Below are 22,228 nucleotides of genomic sequence, written 5' to 3' on the forward strand. Positions count from 1 at the left end.
GGAGAAACTGGACTGTCTGGCATCGGTCGGAACTCGAGGGCAGCTTTCTCTCGAAGGTGCTCGCAGCGATTGCCAGGACACTGAAAAGCAGGGCCTCTGAGGGCTGGACTGAGAGCAGCCATAACTGCTTGCTCCGCCCTGTTGATCCCCTGGGACCTTGCCCCGCCCAAGCCATGCACAGAGGCTTTTGCATACGAAAGGCCCGGCCCTTTGCAATCTGAAAATTACTTAACAAACTGCAGCTGGCACAAGGCCCCATGGCAACTTGCATTGCTTCACAGCTGGCTTCTCCTGGGTAGCCTCAGGCAAAGGATAGATTAGCACCTCCTTAGAGATCCAGGAACCAGTGTGCCCGGTGGTCAGAGTGGGGCCATCCAGATTGCAGCTCCTCGGATCCATAAAGGACACACTCAGGGGGCAGACTCAGTGAGCACCAAAGCCCCACTGAAGCAAGTCTTGCCCCAGAAAGGTATCTCCAGCACAGAAGTTCTCCCACTGCAGAAACAGCTGATTCTCACAGCCAATTGGCCTGGAGGTCAATTCCTCCCAGTGATACCTACAACAATCAAGGCTTAACTACAACAAGACTGTGCACAAAGCCCACAAAGGGGTGCACCAAGAGTGTCCACCTCAGGTAATTGGGGAGGCTGAGCCACTGGGCCCTATAAGATACCTAGCACACAAAGCCACTCTATCAACACAGGGAAGCAGCCAAAATGCAGAGACAAAGAAACAGGTCACAAATGACAGAAATGGAGGAAAGCAAAATGAGGACAGTGGGGGAGGGGAGGTGAGGGCAGAGGGTGGGGGGTGGGAGCCGGGTGGAGGGGAGCTTTGGGGTTAAAAAAGAGGAACAACTGTAATAATCTAAACAATAAAGATTTAATTAAAAAGAAATATTGCTCTCTGTCTCCCTCTGACTTCCACTATCTCAATGGAAAAATATCCTCACGTGAGGATAAAAAAAAAAAAAAAGAACTAGGATGGTCAAAAGCTTTTCTATAATCTTTATACGACAGGGCTTATTTTCAGTGTGAGTTTGTTTTCATTCATTACAATTTCTCTTCACTATTAGTGTTTTTGTGATTTTGAAGGGAACTGGGATGAATAAAGGGTTTCCCCCATGGCTTACATTCATATGGTTTTTCTTCATTATAAGTTCTTTCATGATATTGGAGGGAACTTGGATAAGAGAAAGTTTTGCCACATTGCTTACATTCATAGGGTATTCCCTCACTATGAGTTCCTTCATGATGTCAGAAGGAACTTGGACAAGAGAAAGTTTTTTGTTTTTTTAAAATATATATTTTATTGATTTTTTTACAGAGAGGAAGAGAGAGGGATAGAGAGTTAGAAACATCAACGAGAAACAAACATCGATCAGCTGCCTCCTGCACACCCCCTACTGGGGATGGGCCCGCAACCAAGGTGCATGCCCTTGACCGGAATCGAACCTGGGAACTTTCAGTCCACAGGCCGAAGCTCTATCCACTGAGCCAAACAATTAGGGCAAGAGAAAGTTTTACCCCAATGGTTACATTCATAGGGTTTTTCCCAATTATGAATTTTTTTATGATTTCTAAGCAAAGAGGGATGAAAGAAAGTTTTACCACATTCCTTACATTCATGAGGCATCTTTCCATGATGAGTTATTGTATGTTCTCTAAGACATTTGGTAGAAAAGAAGGCTTTCTCACATTCCTTAGTCATAGTTTCTCCCCAGTATGCATTCTTTCATGATTTCGAAGAGAAGCGAAATATATGAAAGTTTTCCTACATTGCTTACATTCATACAGTTTCTCCCCAGTATGCATTTTTTCATGATTCCTAAGAGATGCAGAAAGACTACAAGCCTTACATTACTGACATACATGGGGCTTTTTTCCAGTGTGTGTTCTTTCCTATCAGAGAGAAGCTGGAGAAGATACACCTTTACCATACTTCTTACATTCTTAGGGTTTTGATCCAGTATGAGTTTTTTCATGTCTTCTAAGTACAGAGGGATAAGGAAAGATTTTACTACATTCCTTACATTCATGAGACTTCTTTGTGTCATGTCTTTTTTTTAATATAAATTTTATTGACTTTAGAGAGGGAAGAAGCAGGGGAGAGAGAAACATCAATGATGAGACAGAATCATTAATTGGCTCCTTCCTACAGGCCCCCAGTGGGTATCGAGCCCACAACTCAGGCATGTGCCCTTGGCTGGAATTGAACCTGGGACCCCTCAGTCCGCAGGCCGACGCTCTATCCATCGAGCCAAACCAGCTAGGGCCATGTCTTCTTTTATGATTTCCAAGAGAGCTGCGCAAACTGAATATTTTCCCACATTGCTCACATTTACACGGTTTTTCCTTATGATGAGTCCTTTCATGACTTTGGAGGGAAGATGGATAAGAGAAAGCTTTATCACAATAATTATATTCATAACATTTTGCCCCAGTGTGAGTACTTTCATAAAGTCGGAGGTAATATTGATCATAAAACATTTTACCACCTTGTGTACATTCATGAGGCTTCTTTCCAGCATGACTTTTTTTATGATTTCCAAGAGAGCTGGGGAAAATGAAGGCTTTCCCACATTCCTTACATTGATAGAGTTTTTCCCTCGTATGCATATTTTTGTGATATTGAATGGAAGTTGAAGAGGAGAAAACTTTACCATAAACCTTACATTTGTAGGGTTTTCCCCCAGTATGGGTTCTTTCATGATATTGGAGAGAAGATTGATAATAGAAACCTTTACCACAATGCTTACATTCATAGCGTTTTACCCGGGTATGAGTTCTTTCATGATCTCTAAAGGAGTAGGGATGATGGAATGTTTTACCACATTCCTTACATTCATAAGGCTTTTTTCTGTCATGATTTCTTTTGTTTTCAAAGAGAATTGCTATAATGGAAAGCTTTCCCACATTACTTACATTCATAGGGTTTTTGCCCAGTATGCAGTCTTTCATGAGTTCTAAGGAAAGAGGGATAAAGGAAACTTTTACCACATTCTTTACATTCATGAGGCTTTTTTCCATCATGATTTCCTTTATGTTTTTTAAGAGAGCCGCTAGAATGGAAGGTTTTCCCACCACATTCCTTACATTGATACAGTTTTTCCCTCGTATGCATCTTTTTGTGATATTGAATGGAAGTTGAAGAAGAGAAAACTTTACCATAAACCATACATTTGTAGGGTTTTCCCCCAGTATGGGTTCTTTCATGATATTGGAGAGAAGATTGATAATAGAAACCTTTACCACAATGCTTACATTCATAGCGTTTTACCCGGGTATGAGTTCTTTCATGATCTCTAAAGGAGTAGGGATGATGGAATGTTTTACCACATTCCTTACATTCATAAGGCTTTTTTCTGTCATGATTTCTTTTGTTTTCAAAGAGAATTGCTATAATGGAAAGCTTTCCCACATTACTTACATTCATAGGGTTTTTGCCCAGTATGCAGTCTTTCATGAGTTCTAAGGAAAGAGGGATAAAGGAAACTTTTACCACATTCTTTACATTCATGAGGCTTTTTTCCATCATGATTTCCTTTATGTTTTTTAAGAGAGCCGCTAGAATGGAAGGTTTTCCCACATTGTTTACATTCATAGGGTTTCTCCCCAGTATGCATCCTTTCATGATTTCTAAGAGAAATGGAACGTATGAAAGCTTTCCCACATTGTTTACATTCAAAGGGTTTCTCACCAGTATGCATTCTTTCATGATTTTTAAGATTATTGTTATGTGTGAAAGCTTTCCCACATTGCTTACATTCATATGGTTTTTCCCCAGTATGCATTCTTTCATGAATTCTAAGGAAAGAGGGATAAAGGAATGTTTTACCACATTCCTTACATTCATGAGGCTTGTTTTCGTCATGATTTCTTTTATGTTTTCCAAAAGACCTGCTACAAGAGAAGGCTTTCCCACATTGCTTACATTTATAGGGTTTCTCCCCAGTATGCATTTTTTCATGATTTTGAAGAGAAGTAGAAAATATAAAAGCTTTCCCACGTTGCTTACATTCATAGGGCTTTTCTCCACATTGTGTCTGTTGATGGTCTTGATAAGACTTTGGACAACTGAAGGTTTTCCCACATTGCTTACATCCATAGGGTGCTTCCCTGTTATGTGTTCTTTTATGATTTTGGAGGGAAGTTGAATAAGAGAAAACTTTACCACAAAGCTTACATTCATACGGTTTTCCCCCTGTATGCATTCTTTGATGAATTATAAGGGAATAGTGATGACAGAATATTTCACCACATTCCTTACATTCATGAGGCTTCTTTCTGTCATGACTTCTTTTATGTGTTTCAAGAGAGCTGAGCCAACTGAAGACTTTCCCACATTCCTTATATTCATCAGGTTTCTCACTAGGATGTGTTCTTTCAGGATTTCTTAGACAAGTGGAACTGGAAGCTTTACCAGATTTCTTACATTGATAGGGCTTTTCTGCAGTGTGTGCTCTTTCATTTTCTCCAGAGTACTTGGAAGAACTGAAAGCTTTGCCAAATTGCTTACTCTGATATGGTTTCTCACCACTATGAGTGTTTTTGTGAAGTTTAAAGTAACTGAGACGACTAAAGACTTTCTCACATTGCTTACACTCATACAGTTTCTCAGCGATATGCATTCTTTCATGATTTCTAAGGGAAGCTAAATAGTGGAAAGCTTTCCCACTGGGACTGCCTTCATGTCTTTGAATTTGTTGGTGAGGCTTGAAATCTTTCTCAGGTTCCTTATATTTATAAGGGTTTTCTTCATATTCCTGACACAGGTATAGTTTGGGTCCAATGTGAGAGCTCAGGTGGTTATTCAAGGACAAATAACGCATGAAGATTTGCCTACACAACCTGGATTTAGGTTGTTTTATTTCAGTAGGAGTTTCCTTCTTCTCATTATGATTTGGAATCTGGCTGAAGTTTTCTCTGCATTGACAGCCATCTTTCCTTATACAGAGTCTCTCTACCATATGACTGCTGTAAAAATCAGAGGCATATTATTAATACTCTGTTAACAATTTAGTATTTATTAATAGCATGAAATGACATTTTTATCATTTTCAAAGAAAGGGTGGGGCTTTTGAACATTCCATTTTTTAAAGTGGATATCCTAAAACTTCTGATATAGGCAGGATCATAGATATTATGAAAACACTGATATTCATTAATGGTACTTCTGTATATTATTTCCAAGTATAATTATTTTTTGTACACTAAACATATAGGTCATATTTCAGAAAAAACATTTTGATGAGATTATTCTAAAAATCAATACATTTAAAACTGGGCTGATACAATTGGATTATCTGTTTTTAAGATTCTTTTGTGGACCGGGCCTATATGGCTCTGTGGTTCAGGAAGGACCCACGCACCAGGGGCCTACTGGTTCAATTCTCTGAAAGGGAAAATGGCCAGACTGCAGATTTATTAAACCCAGTACAGGGCATGCAGGAAGCAGTCTATTGATTTTTCTATCTCTCCCTCTCACCTCCACATACTAAAATCAATAAAAACATATTTTTGTACCACCAGCGAGGCTCAGTGCTTGAGCACGGACCTCTGAACCAGGTGGTCATCTTCAATTTCTGGGCATATTCCCAGGTTCTGGACATGATTCCAAATGTGGGGTAAAAAACACAAAGATGCTCTTAATGCTTTATCATGTCAATGCAACTCACCTAAGATTCATCCCATGATTTTCATACTGATCTTCATTGTCATGGTCCTCACATTGTTCTTCTAAAATACATGCTAGAAAAAGCATTATAAACTATTAAAGAATATAAAAAATGGTTAGATTTTAAGTACACAATCAGATGTGATCATTCCTGGTTTAATTACCAATGTACTCCCTTTCCATATTTCGGTTCTTGAAACATCATTAATGAGCAAGCAATAGTAGTTTTCTAATTGTCTAAATAACTCACAAGTGGTTGCAGGCCAGAGTTGCTCTGTGGTTGACTGTCAACCTATGAACCGGTATGAACTGGGAGGTCACAGGTGAATTTCCAGTAAGACTGATTTGCAGGCTAGATCCCCAGTGTGAGGTGTGAGGAGGTACCCAATCAGTGACTCTGTCTCATCATTGATTTTGCTCTCATTCTTTCCCTCTCCTTCCTCTTTGAAATCAATAAAAATATGTTTAAAAAAAAAAAAGAATTTGTGATACCTACCTACTGATGTCAGGTTCCAGAAGGTTTCCAGCATCACATCTGTGTAGAGTTTCTTCTGGGTGGGATCCAGGAAAGCCCACTCCTCCATGGTAAACTCCACATTAACATCCTCAAAGGCCACTGAGTCCTAAAACATCCCACATATACATATAGGAGAATGAGTGAGATAAAGAGATATACATAATTCATAAGAAGTTCACATAGGACTCGTGGTCCCTAACATTCAGTCTATGACTTGATTGTAGTAAGACTATTATTAATTTGCCAAACTCACTCCCTCAAGAACACATGGAACTTACTGATATGATTTTACTGTGATCACTTCAAGTCTTCATTGCTCTCTCTAATGTCAGGGTACAGAGCACCTTGAACAACTTCTATATTAATACATGAAAATACTTCTATTTTAAGGCCATCAATTCCTTGTGAGAAAACTCATCTCCATTATAACCACCATTTTATGCAGCCGTGCATGAAACATACTATCATGTGTGCATAAAGTTTTAGTGACTGTGAATACAATAAAGGCCTAGTAGCTTTCTCTTCTATTCTCATCACCAAACAGGAGAGGCCAGGCGGGGTGGGGAAATTCGAATGAGAACAAAATGTACTTGGCCATATTGTCCTGAAGTACTCCAGAATATTAGAAGTACTCAGATACACCTAAATGAATGAAAATATTCTTGTGGAGGAGTATGAATGATCATTTGTTATTTGTTTTCGTATTTGTTAGTAACTCAGTTTGACCTTCTTTTGCCTCTCTCATTTCATGGAAATAGGATGTTAGAGCTCAGGCATGAGCAAGCCAGGACAACTTAGCCTTCTACAAAAGTCCTCTACTCATGAGGCTGACAGTCACTTCATACTGATTTTTAGGACACATAGACATGTATATTGAAATCATAAGATCACATGCAAAAGAAGTCTTTCCAGGAGAGATGTGACACTCTAACAAGGGCCTGGACCTTGAGGAACAATTTAAGACTTGGACTTGGCCGGTTTGGCTCGGTGGATGGAGCATCGGCCTGCGGACTCGGGGGTCCCGGGTTTCAGGGCCGTGTGCCTTGGTTTCGGGCACGTGCCTGGTGTGGGGTGTGCAGGAGGCAGCTGATCGATGTTTCTAGCTCTCTGTCCCTCTCCCTTCCTCTCTGTGGAGAATCAGTGAAATATACTTAAAAAACAAACAAACCCAGTATGGTCCTTGCCTTAAAACAGAATATAAATCAGTGGAACAGAACAGAGAGCTTAGATATAAACCCATGCCTTTATGGTCGTGGAATATTTGACAAAGGAGGCAAGAACACACGTTAAAGATAGTATCCCGTATAATAAAAGGCTAAAATGGAAATTGTCCCCAGGAGTTTGACCAACTGGGAGTTCCACTGCTTGCTATGATGTGCACTGACCACCAGGTGGTGGCATGAAACATGGCAGGTGTCAGTGATGCGGTGCTAGTAGCAGGCGGCAGTGGAGGCAGTGCCGGCCCTGATGGGCCCTGATGAGAGCGGGACTGCTAGAGGATGGTGCAGTAGGTGAGCGGGCGGCGCCAGGTCAAGGCGGATGTGAGTGGGTGCCCCAAAAACCCCACAGGTCGCCCAACAGATGGGGACAGGCGATTATGGTGGGGGGAGGTGCTGGTGAGTGGGCGGCACCAGGACAATGCAGCTGGGAGTAGGGCCCCAGATGGCCCTACTGGTTGCACCACAGATGGCAACAATATATAACAGTGCTCAAACAGTTGTGAAAAGGGAACTGTTTAATTGTTACAAAGAAACAATTAAAGGGCCTTTCACAGACGATCCTATCTAATAAGATAGTAATATGCAAATTAACCATCACTTCACGATAAAGATGGCGGCACCCACAGCCAATAAGGAGGGAATGTGCAAATTGATGCGACAAAGATGGCGGTGCCAGCCAGAGCCAAGCAGCCTGCGGGACAGCGGGCGGGAAGCTAAGCCAAGACAGTGGGAGAGCAGGCAGGAAGGCTTGGCTTCCTGGGTTGCCCTAGTGACCAAGGAATGGGGCTAGGGGTGATCAGACCAGGAAGGGAGGGGAGTTGGGAGCGATCAGGCCAGTGGTGGGGAAGTTGGGGGAAAGCAGGCCAGCAGGAGGGGGGCAGTTGGGGGCGACAAGGCTGGTAAGGGGGGGGCAGTTGGGGGTGAGCACGTTGGCAGGCAGAGGGGTTAAGGGTGATCAGGCAGGCAGGTGAGCGGTTAGGAGCCAGTGGTCCCTGATTGAGAAAGGATATCTGACTGCGGTTTAGGCCCGATCTCACTGGGACTAAACCGGCAGTCGGACATCCCGCAAGGAGTCCCAGATTGGAGAAGGTGCAGGCCGCCCTCACCAGAATTCCGTGCACCAGGCCACTAGTTATAACTTATAACCCTTGCTTCCCTGATGCTAGAACATTAGACCTTGATTTCTAGGAACAAGAAGGTAGGAATTGAAAGAGAAATCAGGCCCAGGGAAAACAAGTGCCTTTGTCATCTTTAATTATGTGGGCTCTTGTTTAAACTGCACTATGCCCACTTCATATTGAGGATCAAAAGCCTACAGAACACCAGGAGGATTTATCACTAGCCCCTGCTCCTGAAGTAGAGCCTGTAAAGCCGATAATATTGAAGGCCCCGATCCTCCGCTTCCAGTGTGGGAAGGCTCATCAACTAAATCCTGTTATGGGATCATGTGTCAGCCAAGCTATGTTAAAAGGAGAGCTTTTGACTTGCCCATTTATGCAGGATGCAAGGTAATTGGATACATGAACCCCTCTCCGTTAATACCTTTAAAGATAAAGGAAAAGTATGAGAGAAAGTGGGGCTAACAGTCCATTTACAAAAGGACTCCTTCATGCCTTGTCTGAAAATTACCATAAGATGTCTTGGGCCCTAACCAGTTTGGCTCAGTGGATAGAGCGTCAGCCTGTGGACTGAAAGGTCCCAGGTTCGATTCCGGTCAAGGGCATGTACCTTGGTTGCGGGCACATCCCCAGTGGGGGGCGTGCAGGAGGCAGCTGATCGATGTTTCTAACTCTCTCTTCCTCTCTGTAAAAAAATCAATAAAATATATTAAAAAAAAAGAAAAACCAAGATGGCGGCATAGGTTAACGCCGGAGTTTGCTGCCTCGAACAACCACTTCAAAAATATGGTTAAGGGTGATCAGGCAGGCAGGTGAGCGGTTAGGAGCCAGTGGTCCCTGATTGAGAAAGGATATCTGACTGCGGTTTAGGCCCGATCTCACTGGGACTAAACCGGCAGTCGGACATCCCGCAAGGAGTCCCAGATTGGAGAAGGTGCAGGCCGCCCTCACCAGAATTCCGTGCACCAGGCCACTAGTTATAACTTATAACCCTTGCTTCCCTGATGCTAGAACATTAGACCTTGATTTCTAGGAACAAGAAGGTAGGAATTGAAAGAGAAATCAGGCCCAGGGAAAACAAGTGCCTTTGTCATCTTTAATTATGTGGGCTCTTGTTTAAACTGCACTATGCCCACTTCATATTGAGGATCAAAAGCCTACAGAACACCAGGAGGATTTATCACTAGCCCCTGCTCCTGAAGTAGAGCCTGTAAAGCCGATAATATTGAAGGCCCCGATCCTCCGCTTCCAGTGTGGGAAGGCTCATCAACTAAATCCTGTTATGGGATCATGTGTCAGGCAAGCTATGTTAAAAGGAGAGCTTTTGACTTGCCCATTTATGCAGGATGCAAGGTAATTGGATACATGAACCCCTCTCCGTTAATACCTTTAAAGATAAAGGAAAAGTATGAGAGAAAGCGGGGCTAACAGTCCATTTACAAAAGGACTCCTTCATGCCTTGTCTGAAAATTACCATAAGATGTCTTGGGCCCTAACCAGTTTAGCTCAGTGGATAGAGCGTCAGCCTGTGGACTGAAAGGTCCCAGGTTCGATTCCGGTCAAGGGCATGTACCTTGGTTGCGGGCACATCCCCAGTGGGGGGCGTGCAGGAGGCAGCTGATCGATGTTTCTAACTCTCTCTTCCTCTCTGTAAAAAAATCAATAAAATATATTAAAAAAAAAAAAAAAAGATGTCTTGGGACTGGCAGATTTTGGCCAAAAGAACTCTAGAATACAGTCAATATTTAATTTTGAGAGCAGAATATGATGAGATCTGTGAACAACAGGCTGTTTGTGGGTGTTTACACGTGACCCCACCTGGGAGTCCTCTGGACCACATTCTGGCTGTAAGCCCTGGGCACTGTAACACATCAGAAAGATCTAAGAAAAGGACTCTGATTCATTAAGTCTTAGATGTGGGTTATGCACACCTGTAAAAATTGTCCATAGAGTGTCTCTGTTGATCATTGTTTCTTGTCTTTGTTGTTTGGTTTGATTTGTTTAAGGATAGGGCATATTTTACTTTGCTAGAGGCCCCAGCTACCTGTGGTAGGCTGAACATGTGGCAGCGATTGTAGGAACTTCCCAGCAGCTGCCAAGAATTCTTATCTTGGGGACACTTCCTGCTCTCCCTCTCAAGTCATCAGCCATTATCTAGTGAAAGTCATTATCTAGTGAAAGTCATTATCTAGTGAAAGTTCTTGTCTGTCTCTAATGTAACTTGGTTACTGATGTTCTTTGCTTGCTTTCTTATCTTTGGGGGACTTTACTTTGCTGTTTTATGAACACCAGGAATCCTCTGTCTCTACTGTTTGGGTTTGTGCCACTCAGAACCCATTTGCTGTGATGGGTCAGTGTGAGATAAGATTCTAAAGATAATGTCTCAGTCCACATTTTTCTGAGTACCAATTTATATACTGTAGAAATTTTTCTGTTTTTAACATGTCTTCTTTTTTTTTTTAATAGCTTTTTATTTATATCAGAGAGGAAAGGAGAGGAAGAGAGAGAGAGAAGCATCAATGACAAGAGGGAATCACTGATTGGCTGCCCCCTGCACGTTGGACCGAGCTTGCAACCCAAGCATGTGCCCTTGACCGGAATTGAACCTGGGACTCATTGGTCCACAGGCTGACGCTCTATCCACTGAGCCAAACTGGCTGGGACAATATCTCTTTTTATAGGTAAGATTTCATGTTGTTAGACTACTCAAAAAGAAAAATATATGGGAAATAATTATTTAAACCCCACAAGTCTTTTTCCTCGGAGGATCAGACCTGTAGAAGTGCCTTCCAGCAGGCTGCAGAAATAGCAGTGGGGGGCCACTCCCATTTTTGCAAAAATTAAAAAACAAAAAACATTAAAGGCCAGTGAGTTATCCCTGTTACAAAATTTGCCAAGAAAATGCCTTGGGTAATAATAATTGGCTTTAAAACCTCAAAAGTAGTAAAGGCAAAATAAATATATCTAAAATGAAGGGTATATGATAAAGCATTATCAGGGTAATTATATATGCCTAAACAGTTCTCTAAAAACTTTGGTAACTTAAAACTTTGGAGTTTGCTGGATTAAATAGTAAAAATTATTAAATATCTAGGTATTTTGAAATAATAGGATACTGAAATATTAATTTGAATTTTCCTCATATGGAGAATCAAGAGCAGTGATGGCGAACCTTTTGAGCTCGGCATGTCAGCATTTTGGAAAACCCTAACTTAACTCTGGTGCCATGTCACATATAGAAATTTTTTTATATTTGCAACCATAGTAAAACAAAGACTTATATTTTTGATATTTATTTTATATATTTAAATGCCATTTAACAAAGAAAAATCAACCAAAAAAAAATGAGTTCGCGTGTCACCTCTGACACGCGTGTCATAGGTTCGCCATCACTGATCTAGAGGATAGATTTGAATCTGTTAATGAATAAGTCTTGTATTTTATTTGAAGCACCTCTTAAAATGTGAATGTATTGCTCATCTGAGGAATGTTAATTACTTACATGCTACCTAAATATTAAGATTTGACGGGTTAAGAATTCTAACTAATTGGAAAGAAATATGGCATTGGTGTAATGGAAGGCATGAGGCATGAAGATGCAGTTTGAAGGAAAAAGAAAGTGTAATCTAAAGCTGGTCACTTCTGTGTTATAAGGTGTCTAAGAAAGATTCGTGAAAGTGGTAGAGTTTGTAGAAGTTGTTGGATATTGTGATGAGAAATGTTGAAAGGAAAACTGAATAAATGATACAGGCCAATAAGCCAGGACAAGGGGAACAGGGAAACTGAGATGGTTAAACAGCAATTTGGAGCCATCGTCCCTAAACCAAGGACACTTAAGAGTAAATGATTTGCAGTTTGCCTCCCTAACCAGAGGGTATGACCAGAATGACCAGATGGTAAATACCTTCTATCAATGGACTCAGGGAGACAGACAGCAGAAATCCAATTAGTGTCATTTGCTGGCCACACCCAAGGACAAATGAAGTTAGAGAACAAACCTTATTTTGGATAGTCGTTTTCTAGTCTGTTAAAAGGGAAAAGATCTTTCCTGGTTTTCTACCCAGGAAGCAAACATTCTATAAATTATTAAAATAGTTATATTACTCATGAATTTTTTAAAAAGCCATCTTTTCATCATGGGTACTGAAGTTTGCCAGCCTATCTTTGTGCTTAATACACTTTGATATATGAACTTTTGGTAAAATAAATTTGACAATCCTTCCAGGGTTTGAAGTTTATGAAACATTTTTTTGACGTAGAATTGGCTTTAGATCGCTCCAATAGTCTCTGGAATGCATCAAGTATTTGATTCCTCTCTCATGACGGAAAATTTGCTGCTTAAGCACATGGGAAACTTTGTCAAATAATAACTATATTATGCTTTCATCTATAGCTCTGTTATTCAGGAATATTGTATTTTGCAGAAAGGACAATATTCCATGTCTTTTGCAAGTATTGCTGATTCTTAAACTTTTTGTTGTTTAGATATAGAAAAGCATTTTTAAAGCAATTTGGTAAATTATATATTTCTCTCCCTATGTGTCCCTGCAGTAATTGGCAATTTTTAGTAAGTAGCAATAAAGTTCTTTGCATGAATTCAGTAAGACTTGTTTCCAATTTTAGCTATATTAACCAAGAAAAACTGATACTGGGCCTGCTTATAGCAGCCTTGGCTTCAATCCCTTTTGCAGACTTTTGTCCATCCAGCATTCCACGGGAATACTTTACAATCCACAAGGGCAGGCCACCATTGAATGTGCCCATGGTACCCTGAAGGGTATGCTAGTAAAAAAAGGGGGATACTGGACTGAAGGACCCTGCTACACTACTATCTAAAGCATTCTTTATCCTTAATTTTTTGAATATGAATGATCATTTTCAATCCTCTGTAGAACGGTACTTGACCTCAACCCCATCTCAGAAACGACAAGTCTTGTGGCGAGATAGGACACTAATAACTAGATGGGACCCAATGAATTATTAACATGGGGGAGAGGATATGTGTGTGTTTCTAGCTCCACGGGGCCACTGTGGATTCCAGCTCACCAGATTAAACCCTGCCATAGTATGGCACAGGACCAATCCTCTTCCCAAAATGAAGAATTTGGGCCTGGGAACTCCATAGCCCCAAATGATGTGCCTTCCCCAGACCCAGATGGCCCCCAAATATCCTGGGGAATGATGATGAAGCTGACGGCCAACGATGAGCAATTATTGGAGTGTACTCACACTCTACACATTCCAGATAACTAACCATTCCTATTTTTGTTTTTCTCATAGCCTGTAAAATCAGAACTGAAACAGTAAATGCATTTCACAGACTCCGATATTCCAAAGCAGAAAGTTCGTCGCATCTCTCTGTCTTCTACCATTACATTCAGCAAAACAAAAAGGGGAAGATGTTGGGGAGCACCCGAGACTTGGTTGGAAAGTTTGTAAAGAGGACATTCAGAAAAAAGGGAAGTGTGCGGATGGCTGCCTGCCCTGTTTGTCGAAATTCCAACCTAGGGGTATGCCAAATGCGGTGCCCCTAATTATTCCTTGACCTTTCCAAACAATTCTGTGCCCGTGCAGACACCAGGTGTTTACTGAATCCTTATACTTAATCTTTGGGGGTCCTTGCTTAAAGGATATTACAAACACAAGTGTCCTCCCAAAATTACTTCTCTTACTGAATGTACCTGAAAGATAAACTTTATCTTAAACTGCTGTTACAATAAAAGCCTAATGAGGCAGGCAATTGAGGCTCCCTGGGTTCCTTTAGCCGGGCAGTCCCTTAGGCCTGTCTTTCACAGCAAACTTTGTGTCAGAGTAATCCATTCATCCATAGCTAAGGGTCTGCAGGTCAAATGACCCAGCCATTTCACTTCTGGGAATATATCCAAAAAAACTCAAAACACTAATGCAAAAGAAAATATGCACCCCTGTGTTCATTGAAGCATTATTTACAAAAACCCAGATTTGAAAGAAGCACAAGTGCCCATCAGGAGGTGAGTGGATAAAAAGCCGTGAAGAATTCAATTGAATATTACTCAGCAGTAAAAATGAAGGAAATTTTACCCTTTGTGACAGCATGAATGGACCTGGAGTGCATTATGGTAAGTGAAGAAAACCAGTAAAAAACAAACAAAAAAACACAAATACCACATGTATTCATTTACATTTGGAATGTAAAGAAGAGAAACTAAAGTATACAGAGACTCATGGATACAGCGAACAGACTAACAGCTGTCAAATGGGAGGGAATGAAAACAGGGGGAGGGATTAAGCAACACAAACAAACTCTTAGGCCAGACAACAGCATGGGGTACCCGAGGGAAAGGGGAGTGTGAGGAGCTAGAAGAGGGTAAAGGGGAGGATTACATGGTGATGGAAGGAGACTTTGGGTGGGGAACACACAACACAATGTACACATGATGTTATGGAATTGTACACTTAAAACACATAATTTTATTAGCCAATGTCATCCCAATCGTTTTTAAAAAAATTCTTCAATTTGAAGACATAAAACTTACAAAAGTGATTTTCTCCAAAAACTTGATGTTACTCTAAAGGCTCCTCTCCCAACTGGTCTCATTTCTGAGCTCTCCTGTGAGTTCCAGCAGCAGGATAGTCTATCCCAGGCATAGGACCTGCCCAACAGCATAATTCCCTTAATGCTGCTCCCAGAGAGACATCATACCCACTGATGTCTATGTGCAGGGAACAGAGAAAAGGTTCCCACTCACCACTTCTGACGCCAGAAAAACCAATGATCTATTCAGTAGAGCAATGACAAAATAGGAAAACCTCTCTTGTGTTAGGTCCAGGGAGGGGAAGGAGTAAGATAAGCTCCCGGTTGAACCCTAATTGCTTTTTCTACAGAGCAGGGGTTGGGAACCTTTTTTCTGCCAAGGGCCATTTGGATAGTAATAACATCATCATGGGCCATACAATATCATCAACTTACAAATTAGCCTGCTCTATTTGGTCACACATTTATTTAACTGGCAGAGCCAGAGCAAATGATTCCAGAACCACTTTCAAGTGTGCCCAATACCATACTCTGCCTGCCAATTGCCTAGAAATGCATGAAAGCTCCCGCTCTGGTACATAGAAGTGAGGTGCAACAGGCTCAGCCATGCCACATGGGGCAGCACAGCTCCCAGCACCATCCGCCTGGCACCCAGCAGCCACAGGTCAGCAAGTCTGAGAAACAGAAGACAGACCCACACGGCTGGTAAGTAGGGATATGCTGTTCATGACTTCAAGTGTCATGTTCACCTGCAGAGGTGTGGATGAGAGTGATGCTGGTGTGCCACACCCCTCACACCCACACCAGGAGAGCAGGAAAAGCCTTAGGACTCACATACAGATCTCAAAGGAGGGCCGGGCTGGCCTCTTAAGCAGCTGAGACCTGGCTTCAGATCCAGAAATGGAGCCTGGTGTGGTCATGTGGGCCTCGAAGATGGGTCCTGGGCAAGAATCACCTGCCTGCTCTATAGGAGACACCACCCAGGCTTTCTTATCAGCTTGTTCAAGTGGGAGGCAATAGAGACAAGAGCAGACTGAGACTCAAGCTGTCAGCAGGCAACCACCAAAAAATGCAGTCGGCCCAAACTACATGACTCAGTGCTTGAGCATCCACTTATGAACCAGGAGGTCAGAGGCCTGTTCAGGACAGGTGTCCAGTCGCAGGTACGATCCCCAGAGGGGAGTGGGACGGCAGGATGCAGTCTATGGATTATTCTCTTTCATCACAGATATTTCTTTCTCTCTCTCTCCCTCCCTCTCTGAAATCAATAAAGATATATATTTTAAAGTGAATAGTACAAGTGCTAATTACAAGGTAAGAAAAATCCTCGGATATTGTGCTCTGCTGAGGAGTCAGCTGCCTGGGCCTGAGTGTGGGCAGACTCTAAGGTGTCAGTGACTCACTTGTGTGCCTCTGGGACAAGGGTCATTTCCCCAATGTTTCCTGTGAACCTGACTGGTGCCTCCCCCTCAAGAGAGATGCCCTAGTCCCACCTCTGGACTCCCAGCAGCACGCCCCTCCTGGTGGCTCCACCATGCTGAGGGGTGGGCAGAATCCAGGACAGCCTGAGTTGGGTGCTCAAGGCTGAGTGCCACTCCACCCACCTTCCCCCAAGCCTGATGGGCACCTCCCCCTCCAGGGAGACCCTGAGCCCCACCTGCCTCACACTTAGTGGGCCTGCCCTGCAGAGATGAGGTTCCTGGAGGATCTGGCACAGACTGAGTTGTGCGGCTCTAGTTCTGGGGCCATTTTTCCTTCCCAGGCACCACCTGTACAGAGTCCTCCCTTCTGTTTGCATCTGATAAACTCTGCTGACCTCATCCTGAGGACTTCCTGAGGCCCTGCCCCACCACTTGGTATACATTGGTACATTTGCTAAGTAATGATCAAAACTGTATTTGGGGGGGATTGGAGTAACAAGTGCTGGAGGGACCAGCATATGTGGGCAGTGAGTCTTTTTTAAAAAAATATATTTTATTGATTTTTTACAGAGAGGAAGGGAGAGGGATAGAGAGTTAGAAACATCCATGAGAGAGAAACATCGATCAGCTGCCAAGGTACATGCCCTTGACCGAAATCAAACCTGGGACCCTTCAGTTCACAGGCCGACATTCTATCCACTGAGCCAAACTAGTTAGGGTGGCAGTGAGTCTTAAGTTGCATTTTTCTATTTTACAGGTGCACTGCAAATAAATGCAAAAATTTACATACTCTATTTTTAACCATTCTAGAATTTAATTTCTTAAATAATAACAATTTAACTCCTAAATGTATTGAATTTTAAGAAATTTACATACTGTTCTCATTGTTGTCAGATCAACTACAATAAAAATTCAATGATGTAATCATTTTTAAGGTTCTCTAGAACAGCAGTTAGCAACGGGTGGTCCGCGGACCATTAGGTTTGAAAGGTTGGCGACCTATGCTCTAGTCTAGAACAAGCATGTCAAACTCAAAGGCTAACACAGGCAAATAAACAAGGTTTAAGTTTATGTGGGCCACAAAAAAAAAAAAAAGCTTTAATTTTCATAGAAATGTACGTTTATTTTTATAGAGAAATGCTAAATACATAGGGCTGAAATAAATGAGTAATTGTTAACATAAAATAAAAGAATATTTTAATAAAATATTTTTTCTTGAACATTAACTTACCAGGCACTGAATAACTGCACAAATTAATAAGCCTATCTCAAATAAACCTATTTTTCTTGTTCTCCGAATGTGAAATACTTCCTGTTGTCCACACCAAATAAGTCAGTCCGAGACTAATGACGTGGCAATCGGCTGCTAAAATATTCCCTGCTAGTATTAGTGGAGAGAAATGGTGCACCTGCATGTAAGGTGTGTAACGGAATGAATGCAACATTATACTAATCAGTCATTTGCAAACGTTGCAGTTCGTTATTAATAATTATACAAAACAGGATATTGTAAAAATTAAGTTATGAAATTTTTATTAGAACGGTTCTTACATATTATTATTTTGGCTAGGCCGCAAAAATATTCATTATGGGCTGTATGTGGCCCGGGGGCCTCGAGTTTGAGGTGCTTGCTCAAGAAACATGCCATGCAACCGTGATCTAAAAATAAAAAATATATGCCCTGTAGGTGTGCCTCAGTGGTGGAGTGTTGACCCATGAACCAGGAGATCATGGTTAGATTCCCACTCACTGACAAGCCTGATTTGTGGGTAGGTTTGATTTCCAGTAGGGGGCATGCAGGAGGAAGCCAATCAATGATTCTCTCTCACCATTGATGTTTCTGTCTCTCCCCCTCTTTCCTCTCTGAAAGCAATAAAAATATATTTTAAAAAATTAAAATGTGCCTGAAAACTTAAATACATTAATTTCACATTTGGAGTTTCTCTTGCATAAAAGGGAAAAGAAAAAATCTGTTTGCTTTCACAAATTTCCTTACTTTTTTCATCTTCTCTCACTCTCTCTTTAATACTCATCCATATTTTTCCACTTATTTTTAGAGAGAGTGGAAGAGAGAAAGAAACACAGAAATAAATATCTATGTAGAACAAACACATCGATTGGCTGCCTCCTGCACATGGCAAGACCAGGGCCTGGGCCAGGGAGGAATCTGCAACCAAGTATGTGCCCTTGTTCAGAAACAAACCTGGGACACGTTGATTCACAGGTTGACGCTCTATCCACTCAGGTAAACTAGCCAGGGCTCTCTCTCTCTCTCTCTCTCTCTCTCTATACATGTCTTTTAAATATACTTGAGAGAGGAAAGAAGAGGGAGATAGAGAGAAATATCCGTGATGAGAGAATCATTGATCGGCTGCCTCCTGCATGCCTCCTACTGGGGATCAAGCCTGCAACTCTGGCATGTGCCCTGACCTGAATGGAACAGTGACCTCCTGCTTCGTAGGTTGACACTCACCCACTGAACAACTCTGCCGGGCAGTATCAATATTTCTCTCTTTTTTTCTACCTGGTACATTCAATCAATGGACATTTGAAAAGGCTTCCCTAGGTGATGCATAAAGGCTCTGAAGGAAAGAAAAACATACATTGGATTCAGCTCAGATGAGCAGCCTGCTTCCCACAGGACAGAGGAAAGCCATTTTCAGAAGGTTCCACATTCTTCACTCTCCCGGTTGAGACAGAACCCTGGAGTGTTACAGTCCCTGGGGTAGCAGAGGAGGACACCTGAGCAGCCACCCCAGGAATGAAGTCTGGGAGCTCCAATACCTCCTCTCCCTGGGGAATAATGGAAATGTAGTGGGCAGTTAGACAGACATGAGCAGAGCAAGGAGAATGGGCCAGGGGCAGAAGGTCATGCCCAGCAACAGACAACTGTAGGCTGGGACCTCATCCCCAGGAGACCTTTCATCCCGTAGCATATTGCTGGCCATGCAGTTTAGACCCCGGACCTTTTCCCCCTTAAGATAACCCCTAGGCCACACTTCTATTTTAGCTGCAGGCCCAGAAAAGCAGCAAAACCAGAAAAGCGATGCCAGGGCTGACCTGAGGACCTGTGCTCTGGCCACAACCAATCAATCAGTGGAGACCCAGACGTGAAGGGACACATCTGGAAAGCTGCTGAATATTCTACTGAGATTTTCCCCGGGCCCTCCCTTAAAATCTCCACCCTTAAAACCTTAGGACAGAGAACCCAGCTCGCTCTCCTACCTGGAAGCATGTCCCAACCTCTCCTCACCCACCCATTCCCGCAGGCATGTAACAGCTACCTTTCTCACTTCTAAGAGCCAAGGGCCCTTCCATTACTTCTGTAACTTGTTCCTTCTATGAATTTCCATTCCTTTAAGAATTTCTTCTTCTATCTCTGTTATATCACAAATAAATGTTCTCTTATAGTGTGAGTCTTGGCTCCGAATTCATTCCCAGCCAGAATTCAAGCACCTATGTTGCTGAACCCAGATCCAGTCCAATCCCACGGGTCTAACACGAGGTGCTGCTCCCACCATGCCTCCGCCAACAGACATGCTCCCTCTCTCAGGCTTCAGCTCACACTGAGGGGATGCTCAGCTGGATTCAGTGTAAGGTTCTGACCCAAATGCACTCCCAGTGTCACAGTCCCTAACCCAGGACACACACTCCTGACTTTCCCAGATTTTCTCAATCTGCACCCACACCCTGGATACAAAACTTCAACCGATGCCTAGAAACAGGCCCAGGGGGATCACAACTAAAAACCTCAGAGGGGCATCACCCCCTCCCGCAGGTGCACTTGCTTCCCCAGCTTCCCAGGGCTGTAGCTTCTCTCGCTGTACAGGCCCCTTCCATGGTGGGTGTGAGCAGGTAGGACACCTGCAGGGGGAGGCTCCCCAGGAAGATCAGTGGGCCTTCAAGTACTTCCCTTGGCAGGCTCAAGGGCATGGGCGCCTTCCTTAGCTTAAAGCACCACGTGCGGGCGGAAGGAAGGAAGGACCAGTCATTTTGTTTGCGCTGGAAATGATGGCTTTTTTCTGGTTTCAATGATCTTTTTGGGATTCTGGCAGTAGTTCTGGAAGGATAACACCCTAACGCATCCCTGGTACCTGAGCGGGGATTCCCTGCCCGCCTCAGACCTCTGCTCCCACCTGACGTTGCTCTGGGCCACCACTGATGTTTCAAGTGACACAAAGCTAGTGTTGGAACACTCAGCAAACTTGTTTAAACCCAAAGTTCATATGTAAAGAAGGGATTTAAATGGTTAAGGCACTTTCCTAGCTCAATTAGAAAATCCACAAGTATCTATTATTGCATTTTAAAAAAGGATGCTATTTTATTCTTGTTCCCATGGCAAAAATTTGTTTTAAAAATTGGACAGATACATGTAAAAGAAATGAAACTAGACCACCAACTTACACCATACACAAGAATAAACTCAAAATGGATAAAAGACTTAAATATAAGTCGTGAAACCATAAAAATCCTAGAAGAAACCACAAGCAGCAAAATCTGAGAAGTCTTTCCTAGCAATATGTTTATAGACACATCTCCTAAGCAAAGGAAAAAATTAACAAATGGGACTACATCAAAATATAAATCTTCTGCACAGCCAAAGAAACCATCAATAAAACAAAAAGGGAGCCCATTATCTGGGAGAACATATTTAGCAATAATACATCTAATAAAGGGTTAATATCCAAAATATATAAGGAACTCATACAACTTAACAAAAGGAAGACAAACAATCCAATATAAAAAGATGGCCAAGAGACATATAAAAAATGCTCAAAGTCACTAATCATCCGAAACACCAATTAGAAACAATGTATGCACCCCTATCTTCACAGCAGCACAATTTATAATAGCTAAGATCTGCAAAAAACAGCCCAAGTGCCCATCAGTAGATAAGTGGATAAGAAAGCTATGGTACATTTATACCATGGGATACTATGCAGCAGTAAAAAAGAACAATCTCTTAAGTTTTGAGACAACATGAAGGGACCTGGAGAATATTATGATAAGTGAAATATATATCAGTCAGAAAAAGACAAGTATCACATGATCTCTCTCATACATGGAATCTAAGTAACAAAAAAGCCTATATAATAAGGGAGAAACATGTAAATTGACTGTCCCTCCACTGCGCTCACCAGCGAATCAGGAGTGGGTATGCAAATTAACCCAACAAAGATGGCAGGTTAAGTTGCATACACAGGTGCCGGGTGGAGAGCAGAGCAGGAGAGCCAGCAGCTTGGGGGAATGTGGCTCCCTCGGCCACTCCCCCAAGCCGCCGGGCAGAGAGCAGAGTGGGAGAGCTCGCAAAGAGTGGAGCGGCTTGGGGAACTTGGCTCCCCCAGCAGGCAGACGGACAGCAGAGAGGGAGAGCTGGCGGCTTGGAGGACTTGGAAAAGTGGGAGGCGGTGGGATGGAGACAGAGCAGGAAGGGAAAACCAAGAGCGCGGGGAGCACCAGGAATGCTGGGAATCATAGTTTCAGTGGCAGACGGATCTCCTAAACACTAGAGCAGTGGTTCTCAACCTTCCTAATGCCGTGACCCTTTAATACAGTTCCTCATGTTGTGGTGACCCCCAACCATAAAATTATTTTTGTTGCTGCTTCATAACTGTAATGTTGCTACTGTTATGAATCGTCATGTAAATATCTGATATGCAAGATGTATTTTCATTGTTACAAATTGAACATAATTAAAGCATAGTGATTAATCACAAAAACAATATGTAATTATATATGTGTTTTCCGATGGTCTTAGGCAA

General features: G+C 42.4%; 2 protein-coding genes across 2 annotated transcripts in view; both read right to left on the reverse strand.

The window, feature by feature from the left end:
- Positions 1-5,750, reverse strand: part of LOC106723627 (zinc finger protein 14-like) — a 41,901-nt gene extending 36,151 nt beyond the window's left edge. Inside the window, exon 1 of the mRNA XM_014535210.1 lies at positions 5,678-5,750. The gene's annotated coding sequence lies outside the window, so the exon portion shown is untranslated. The remainder of the gene's footprint in view (positions 1-5,677) is intronic.
- Positions 2,876-22,228, reverse strand: part of LOC102257843 (zinc finger protein 709-like) — a 24,384-nt gene continuing 5,031 nt past the window's right edge. Inside the window, 4 exon segments of the mRNA XM_014535193.1 lie at positions 2,876-3,388; positions 3,390-4,976; positions 5,678-5,750; positions 6,173-6,299. Coding sequence (XP_014390679.1) covers positions 2,917-3,388; positions 3,390-4,976; positions 5,678-5,750; positions 6,173-6,299 — 2,259 coding nt within the window. The 3' untranslated portion in view covers positions 2,876-2,916.

Source organism: Myotis brandtii, unplaced genomic scaffold (assembly GCF_000412655.1).
Source record: "Myotis brandtii unplaced genomic scaffold, ASM41265v1 scaffold1012, whole genome shotgun sequence".
Lineage (NCBI taxonomy): Eukaryota > Metazoa > Chordata > Mammalia > Chiroptera > Vespertilionidae > Myotis > Myotis brandtii.